Source organism: Tasmannia lanceolata, unplaced genomic scaffold (assembly GCF_043159265.1).
Source record: "Tasmannia lanceolata isolate RefF3 unplaced genomic scaffold, GAP_Taslan_0.1 ptg000015l, whole genome shotgun sequence".
Lineage (NCBI taxonomy): Eukaryota > Viridiplantae > Streptophyta > Magnoliopsida > Canellales > Winteraceae > Tasmannia > Tasmannia lanceolata.
The window spans coordinates 30583184-30593206 of NW_027518692.1; the positions used below are offsets into that span (position 1 = coordinate 30583184).

Below are 10023 nucleotides of genomic sequence, written 5' to 3' on the forward strand. Positions count from 1 at the left end.
ACAATTCACGCGCTATATGAAAATGATTGGTCACTACTAGCTCCAAGCTCCCGACACCTCCTTTTGCTAAACAATATTTTCTATTGGATTTGCTTCGCAAAGAAGAAAAAGAAATGTGCCTACCTAAAAAGATTGCCCCATCGGTGCATTATAGTTGGTCAATCGGCCAAGAAGAGGCAACGAGGCTACTTCCCATTTTTTTGCTTGGCAGTTGGTGAACAGATGACAGTCGGAAGAGTGACAAGAAAAGTGATATTCATGATTTGTGTGTTTTGGAGTTTTGAGTGATCCGTCTGCGTGTCTGATGGTTGAAGTACAAGGAATAGTTAGGTGACTTCCAACAGGAGATCAAACCGGACAAGTGGAAAATCTTCAGCAAGGGTAAGTAAGTCTCTTCAGTGCAGAGATAGTAGGCATGCCATGGCTGGTGACTTAAACAAATCAACATGCAAACGAAGATGAAGTACGTCTGCTTAAATTTGTTTCAACTAGATCTACAGCCTGTTCGTTTGAGATTATGACAACCGATTATAACCCTGAAACCTATTATTAGACTCAAAATCACACTAATTTTGAGTCCAATAATCTGATTGGGTGCTCACAATCTGTAGTCACAATCGCAAACGAACAGAGAGCTAGAATAGAAATCATGCAGTAGAGAATTAGAGATTGTTGACTTGCAGGTTGCAAACAGCGTTTGATGGATTCATAAAATATGTGATCAGTTGGAGCACAAAATTACAATAACAGTGCTCACGAGTCGAGCAATTGCTAAACCACGTAACAAAGATTCTCAAAGAGACAAAAGAGACCTTGGTCGTAAGAGATAGTGAGGGGCAGACGAATTCAACCCCGATAAAAAGCAATAACCAGCAGAAGAAATGGGAAAATGCTGCTGACAGGGATAAAAAAAATTGAAATACAATAAAAGAAACACAAACTTGATAGGACCGATTACGATAGAAGCCCGTCACTTGGCATTACACTAGAAAGTGCAAAGTGGAGATGGGGAGTGCCCAATGAAAAAGAGGAACCGATGGATCTAAAAAATTTGTCAACAATGATGATGAGTATGTGCTGGATGTTGAAGAGGTTGAACCTCAAGACAAGAAAAAGACACTATGTACTCTCCGCTGTCTATAGAGGTAACTAGGTAACTAGGTTAGAAATAAGAACAAAGGCTTAAGATTCACTGGTGACAATTTCATCAATAGTGTGCTGACTATGAGAGGGCGAGCCATGGTGCAATGGCAAGGTTGCTCCATTGTGACCTGGTGGTCATAGGTTCGAGTCACGGAAACAGCCTCTTTGCAAAGCCCATAAGGCTGCGTACATCTAGCCCTCCCCAGACCCCACATTGGCGGGAGCCTCGTGCACTGGGCCGCTTTTTTTAGTGTGCTGACTATGATGCTTTCAAAGCTCTCTTAATATTTCTCGTGTCTGCCAAGTGAAAGTTCATCTGGTTACCAACACTATGGTAATAGGAATATAGGACGGCCGTAACAGATGATAACAATCATATACTAGAAACTGAGGGTGACATGACAAGCTAAACTAAATGAGGCAATAGCTCTGTTGAAGGAAGTGCATATCCTCGCTGTTGATAAGGAAATGAGATCTGCAAGCCACAGAGAACGGAAAAAACAAAAATGGAGCACGGGATAAGAAAGCAAGGTTTAAAATTTTGGTTTTGGTATCAGTTTCAGAGTCACCCGAAAACGAAATTTTGGTCAAAATTCGGTAAAAAACAGAAAATCCGAATTTTTAACCGAAATTTTGGTAATTTCGGCTAAATTTTGGAATTATGGGAAAAAATTTAAAAATAAAATGTGGCCATAATTTCGGCCGAAATTACCGAAATTTCAGAACTTCGGCCGAAATCTTGGACTGACACCAATTCAAGGTACTTTCAGTGTCAGTCCCAGACAAAATTTCAAACCATGTATGAAAGTACAAAACTATAAATTAACAACTATATGACAGAAAAAACTAAACAGATGGTGCGAAGATGAATGTAGGAGCCTAATACAGGAAATTATTTATTACCACGTTGGTATATGATGTTTTGAAATAAATAAATGATGATGATCCATGAGTACCAAGAGAGAAAGTGCAAGGACATTCTTGGATATAAGTTGTGTTTCCACTTTTCATATTTCTTATATTCACCACGTCTGATTGTCAGAGGATGAAAACAGTGTCTCATGCTACACATGAATTACTGACTGATGTTATGAGAAGTTGACAGTTGTACCCCCAAAGTAGTTGTCTGCTATTGTCATAAATATTGCCGACATTTTGTTGAGGACCATCCTAGGGCCCATATTCTAATTTTGAAGCGTCTTTTAGACGTATTTTAAGTCCCTTAAGTTATATGAGGGGTACCACGGTCTTTTTCATCCAATTCACTTGGTTTCTTAAAGTTGTCTGTGCTTAAAATGGAGCACACATTGTTATTACAAAAATCCTAAGGCAATGTTCGGTTGTGCGGGGGTGGCTCAGAGAGTAGTGAAATCAGAAGTCAAAAGGGAGGAGACAAGCATAGAAGATGTCTAGAATTACCACTCAGATAATAGTGGAATAGTGGTAAGTAGTGTTTGGTTGCACGTCGGTCCTCTCGGAGAGTAGTAGAAAAAGTAGAGGTGTCATTACAAACATAGAGAGAGATGAGAGAGAGAGAGATAGGACAAAACCTTTTCCACTATTCTTTTTCTTTTTTGAATGGTTCCTTTTCAACTATTATTCTACCAAAATTTTACCATTTTGGTAGAATTTGGTTGGAAGATAGGGGTCCAACTTGGGTCGGGTTGAGGCCAACCCGAACCCAAACCGAGGAACCATTTACTCAACCCGAACCCGAGTTCCAACCCGACCTGACCCGAGGAACCACTTTTTTCAACCTGAACTCGACCCGAGTTTTTAAGCTTTAAATGTACAAACTAAAAAAAAATGATAAACAAATGTCAGGTTTCACTCGGGTTGGGTTGCCCGAGCCCTCAACCCAAACTCAACTCACGTTAGTAAAACTCAACCCGTTGCACCCCTATTGGAAGATGAGTAGCGAGGGCATTAGTGCCACATGGGTGCCATGAGATAAAAAGCAATAATGAAGTCCCAAACATGTGGGGGAGTCAAGTGGAGTTTCACTGCAATTTTGGCAACCAAACAAGGAGTCGACATTCATTGGCATTTGAAATTCCAAGGAAAGAAGAGCGTTTGTGCAAAAGTGATAAAGGCAGTAATTTGTTATTTATCACTTAAGTTGTTAAGTTACCACAAGAGCCCACATTGCAACACAAGGGAGTCCTTGTATTTGTAGGACTACAAGTGGGTTAGTTTCCATGATGAATTAGGCGTCCTTGTGGGGTTTGAAGCGTCCTAGTTTACTTGTAGTAGGGAAAGTCCAAGTATTAGGGGTTTTATTTCAACGAGAAACTAGTAGTTGAGTATAATAGGTGTTCTAATTAGGCTAGGAGTTGTTTTGCAACAAGGATTAGGATTCTTTTTTTTTTTAACTTTTTGTATGGCTTGCATGGCCTATAAATACGAAAGGTCTATTGACCATGAAAGCAATTGAATATAAACGAAAGCTTAGGGTGTGTTCGGCAACTATTCTTTTACGGGATTTTCCCCTTTTTTAGCGGTGGAGAATGACGAAAGCCAAACAAATCTCAAAAATCATGTTCGGCTGCGTGACCCGCTAAGGTCCATTTCAAAATTTTCTGCTACTTTTTTTACTAAAAAATAGGATTCCTCGAAGCGATAAATAACAGTTTCTAAAATTTCTCATCACTCCGTTTCCGCCCGATTCTTTAGGCGAGAATGAGAAGTGTTGCCGAACATGCCCTTATGCTTTTTTATATTGAATGTGTGAGATGTCTTTTTTTAAGTGGTATGCTTCGTATCAGATGAGTTTTCTAGCCCTAGACTATTTTCTTTCTTTCTTTCATCTTCTCCTCTCCTGAATTTCCTCGCCCCTGTCCCTATTCTTCTCCCTTCTCAAATCATTTTCACTTTTTTTAGAATGATGGAAGGTCTTCTTAAAAAGAGAGGAAAAATCTACATGACCGAGATGGTCACAAGGGGAAAAGGGAGAAAAGGCTAAAAAGAAGAAAGCATAGCAAAACAAGGTCATGGGGACGGAATTCAAAGAACTCTAGCTTGTCTCTGTCCAACGGTCCAACCCCATGCAGGTCAACCGGTCAGCCTTGCTATTAGCCGATCTCCTAAAATAACGGAAGCAAAACTAGCGCCCCTCCAAACAATCCTGAATCTCTTCAATAAAATCCGCAAACCCCAATGTAAAAGGGTTGCTCCCTTCTGGCCACCTGATGACATTGAGGGAGTCCCCTTCAAATATGAGGATGCTGGGGTTGGGCCTGTAGCTCAATGGTTGAGGCTTTGTTTCTCAACCTAGAGGTCACAGGTTTGACTCCAGCTTACCTACTAAAAAAAACTATGAGGATGCTCAGGTCATCAATCTGAGTTAATCTGATCCCCTCCAACACGGCCCAAACCTCTGCTTCATTGGAGTCTTTAATCTCGATAGGACCGAAATAGACCATATAGCATTACCACCCTCGTTCCTTTGGAGGCCCACAATACCGAAAGTGCTGGGATTTCCAATATTCGTTCTGTCAAAATTTAGTTTTAATGTACCTGGGTCTCAAGGGCTCAAACAAAGAGAGACCATCTCCCCTCTTTCCTTTGCACTGCAAATTTCCTTCCAGCAATGCCCGAGATCCGTAATATAAGGGAACATGAAACAGGGCAAGGCCTTGGCCCAAGAAATAATAAGAGGGATGATCTTCATGAACATATGGATCGAACCTTTATATAATTTTTAAAAATTCAAGCATTCAACTCCTTCTAGAGCACCCATCCAGGCCAGCATCTCCAGCCTCTATAGAATGCTCCATTTTTAGGTCAAGGCACAAATGGCCAACCCTCAAGGAGCTCAAATATCCGAAAAAGGGAAAACGCAAACGAAGTTGAATCTCCTCAAGATCCAGCTCCAAACATCTCTAGCGATCCTGCAGTGAATGAACAAATGATATAGTCTCCCCCACAAAGAGCACAGTGGTCTACACTCAATACGCTGTGGTTTCGCAAGTGCTCCACCGTAAGGATCTTATCTCGGCATGCAGACCAAACAAAAGCATGAAATCTGGGCAGTGTCGGAGGGCTCCAAACTCTGGCCAGGTGTGATGGGGTGAGCTAGGAATATAATGGCGATAGAAAGATTTGATACTAAAGACTTAAGATGATTCTCAGATCCAAACCCTCTTGTCACTACTTACCTTTTTATGCAGACAGAATACAGATTATTCAAAAAAACAAAACAACCCCCATCCAACTCTGTCGAAGAAATGAGACCTGAAATTAAACTTCCATGAGACCTGTCTATCTTCCCAATCCACATACTCTTGAACCATTGCTTCTTTATCGACCGCCACTCCAAAAAGAAATGGAAATTTTTCCATTAAAACCCCTCCTTGCACCATTTATCTCATCAAAAGCTAATCTTGTCCCTTTCATAGACTCTAAATCTAATACCTTCTGAAAACATGTGCTCATGCCCTAAGATATCCCACCATAAAGGTATCCCATTACATTTGTACATGTCATCAGAGATCCAGTTGCCCCTGCTATCACCATACTTGCTCTCAATGACTTTCCCATAGCCAGTGACTTTCCTCTCCATACCGCCACAACCATTTTCCAAGCAGAGCTTTGTTATTCTGATAGAGATTTCTGATATCAAAGCCTCCTTGATCGGTTTGCACACCTCTTCCCATGTAACAAAATGGAACTTTCAGTTCTCCTTCTCCTCTTCTCTCCTCTTTCTCTCACCCTCCTCCCCACAGCTGGGTTCATAAGACTCCCTATTATACTTATCTCTCTCTCTCTCTCTCTCTCTCTCTCTCTCTCTCTCTCTCTCTCTCTCTCTCTCTCTCTCTCTCTCTCTCTACAATTGGGTTCATATGTCGCTCCCTTCTACCCCTATCTTCCTCCTTCATGATCTTGATCTCTTTCTTGTTATTGGACTCTCTCTTGATCTCAACTTCGATTCTCTTTTTTTTTCTCTCTTTCTCTTGGTTGTCATGGAATCACATCAATTTGGTATCCTAGGTTCGAATGGCTACTTGGGATAGCAGAAAAATGACGGGAAGATCCCAACCCATGGCTCGTAATCAACAAAGATTATGGAGTTAATGAACAAGAAAATTTTGATTGGATAGAAGCGTTGGAGACGTGCTTATGGAAACATAATTCGAATGAAGATCAAATGATTTGCATTGTCATGACAACTTTGATCGGACGTGCCCTTATGTGGTGGCTAACATTGAAGCATAAACGAAGCGCACTAAAAAAATCATCTGTCATTTAGTGGTCTGACATTATGGATTAGTTTTTGGAAAAGTTTGATCCGAAGATTTTTCAATAATGTAAAACACTACGAGCTAGAATGATTTGAGAGGAGAAATCCAAAGTTCGTGAGATGAAATTATTTGCTTGTCTAAGGATCAAGAAACTTGGCAGATGTAACCAGCCAAGGAAGTGTGTAAGAGACAAGTAACTTCAGTCATCCAGATCCAACAAACGATAGATGAGAGTGGCAATTGTCATCAAGAGTCAATTACGAAAATACATGGCCCACTCGTGTTACTTACGGATTCGGAAATTTTCCATCATCCTTTAGCATTGGTTCTGTCATAAGTTATACTATATATATATATATATAATCTCGCTTTTATTTTTCTCCATCGCATGTCCTATCTTCTGCGATTGATGTGTTCACACTTCAGCCACGTTCATTATCATTGCACTTGTAATTTTGTCTTCTTCACTATGTGCAATCTCAATATAAACTATCTACAGAATTCACAAATAAAATTATATAACTTTTTCTAAATTGCCTAAGTAGAAGTCATCATAGATTTGCTAAAATAAAACAGAAATCTAAATGAAGCTAAAACAAACAGAGTAATAACCATAAAGACCCATTTGATAAAAAGCAGAGCCTGGATCGCAGAATTAGAAACGAAATCCGAAAAAGTTTCTGGACATCACTCCAGGCTTCTTTTTCAGCATAAAAACCTCAGAGAATTTCCAACATCATTTCCTTGAACACTCTTCATAATTAAAATAATAATAATAATAAAAACTCGTTGAATTTCTGATGTAGTAACCATCAAAACCTTGTTCTAAAGAATCAAGTTTAGCAGTACAAAGCTAGAAATATAACCCTAACCTAGTAGAAACCAAAATCAACATGAATAGAATAAAAAAAAAATAGTAGAAAGTGAGAGGAGGCACACCAGTCCATGAGTCCAACTTGATCTTCGTACAGGGCGATACTAGGGTTCGCGAACAATAAGGGTAAGATAAGGGCCAGAAAAACCCTAACCCTAATCGCCATGGCCGTATCGTTAGCTGTCTTCAAAGGAGAACAAGGGAGAGCAACAGATCTGAGCCAGTAAAATTTGGAATATAAATAAGGGAGAGGGATTTCGACTCTACACAAGGCCGGCTGAGTCCTCCTCCCTTGCCGCACCACCATGGTACCGCTTTGCTTTGTAGTTGCGGGCCCCACCAACACCAAAATGTACACGTGGCAATAAATGATTGGTTCAGGTAGTTGATGCTGTGGACCACCATAAGAGTTGTTCAGCAATGTGTGATCTGTGCCTAAAAGACAATCCTAACCATTGGATCAAAAAGAGTATGTTAAATCATCGGCTCGGTTTGGTTTGGCTTTTCTTCGGAATCGGGTTGGGTTAGGATTGGGAAAGCCAACCTAATTTAATTTCAAGTTGAGTTAGGGTTCAGGCCCTGGCAACCTGACCTGACTCGAGACCGACATCCGTCCTCTTATTATATCATGATTTTCTCTGCGATATGTTTTTTTCTGGTATTTTTCTGTTTGGCCCTAGGTGAACCCGAACCAACTAGACTCAATCCAACCTGATTTCGGGTTAGATGGGTTGGATTAGCGTAGAGAGATTTAGAAGGCGGGTTGAGTTAGGGTTGACCATCCTCAACCCAAGGCTTGGGTTGGGTTTGGTAGGGTTATGCTCGAGGGAATGCTATCTCGGGTTATGCTAGGGTTGGTCTCAACCGACCCGAGTTGCACCCGTATATGATACCTACTCGAAAAAGAAGATGGCTGAAAAATAATAGAAAATTATATTAGTCTTGGATGATTTACAATGACAATCAATTAGTACTTTTATAGAGTACTTACATGATAAACATAGAAATACATCAAGATAACTTGGAAAGATATATGTAGAGAATATTCTAATCTAACCTAATTACTAATTCAATCTACCTACCTAATCTAGCTTGGTTACCTCTCTTAACCTACTTGCCCAATCTATCTCCAAGATGATCCAACGGTGAGATATTAATCAAATCCAACCGTTGGATCTCACATATTCTAACATGCCCCCCTCGAACGTATATGGGTTGAAAATTGATGTACGTTTGACAATAATAATAAAAATTCCCCAATACAATATAATTTCCCAAATTACAAATGTAATCAAAATCAACCGATTTGATGCGCAACTTCCAAAAGTAGATGAAGACTGATGTTGCTGCCAATTATCATTGATGATGGCTGCCGAAAAAGATGCCGCTTGTTGATGTGTCACGAAGAGGACTTAAAAGCCAATAAATCATAACCTCAATGGGACTAGATGATACTAAAGCCTCAATGAGAGTAGAAATGGGTCACTAAGGGCCGATGCCGGAATGGGCAAAAATGGGCCTCGATAGGCAAGAAAGGGCCACAATGGGCAAGACAACATGGGTCGGTTTTAGAATACCGATCCTCATGCGAATTTGAAACTACTCTCTCGGGCACACACCTCAAACCGAGGCACCTCAACCGAGTAGAGCACTATTTCAGGCACGTACCTTAAGAAAATGTACCTCAACTGAAACAAAAAAATGAAGAATTGAGAATTTGGAGAAAAATAAAATAAGATGAGCGGCAATGAAAGGCTCGCGACTAGGACAACAAAATATCATCTCAAATGGCAACAAAAGAGGAGAACATATGGTTTATTCCCAATAGAAATCTGGAAATGACTGACGGAAAATGTGGGTCTTTTAGCTTGGACCGTCCATGTCGACGACCGCGGCATCTCTCTCTTCATCAATTAGTTTTGGAGAGATGTAACGACAGGCGTTTGTAGCAGGAAAGAATAAGATTTATAGAAGATTTGAGATGGGATGGTTGAACTTGTATAGGATGATTAAAAACAGCAAGCCAGAGAACAAGGTTAGATGAGATAAAACCAAACAAGGAAGAAGAACTAACGATTTACTTACTATGGCCGGGTAGAATTGAAGAAGATGATGAAAATGTTATGTTTGCAATGGCAATCGATTGGGGCCCGGCGGACGGCTAGATCGACCGTCCGCCGGAGGACGAGCTTAGCAAGGTTGTGATCAGCGCATGGGCGGATCGACCCGCTTTGATACCATGAAAAACAATAGAAAATTTTATTAATCTTGGATGATTTACAATGACAATCAATTAGTGCTTTTATAGAGTACTTACATGATAAAAATAGAAATACATCAAGATAACTTGGAAAGAGATATGTAGAGAATATTCTAATCTAACATAATTACTAATTCAATCTACCTACCTAATCTAGCTAGGTTACCTCTCTTAACCTACTTGCCCAATCTATCTCCAAGATGATCCAACGGTGAGATCTTAATCCAATCCAACAGTTGGATCTCACATATTCTAACAGGCGAACCATTGCAGATTGCCGTCGTCAGAGTAGGCTCTTGGCTTAGTGTTTTTGCAACTGCATTGTAAGATAGATATGGGCATCTTTAGAAAAAATTCAGATCAGTATTTGGAGTAGGGGATGGCACTTTAGTCGATAGAGCCACAACCACACATCTGTGTAAACGATCAATTCGAGGGAGGACATATTGACGCATCTAATCAATGCTCCTATCATAATATCTTTGGCAAAGGGTATAGAAGCCGCT

The 10023-nt window shown here is 40.3% G+C and overlaps 1 protein-coding gene across 1 annotated transcript in view; it reads right to left on the reverse strand.

The window, feature by feature from the left end:
* The window catches only part of LOC143846345 (catalytics), a 36237-nt gene extending 28680 nt beyond the window's left edge, over nt 1-7557 (reverse strand). Inside the window, exon 1 of the mRNA XM_077354776.1 lies at nt 7323-7557. Coding sequence (XP_077210891.1) covers nt 7323-7423 — 101 coding nt within the window. The 5' untranslated portion in view covers nt 7424-7557. The remainder of the gene's footprint in view (nt 1-7322) is intronic.
* Between the last annotated feature and the right edge of the window lie 2466 nt (nt 7558-10023).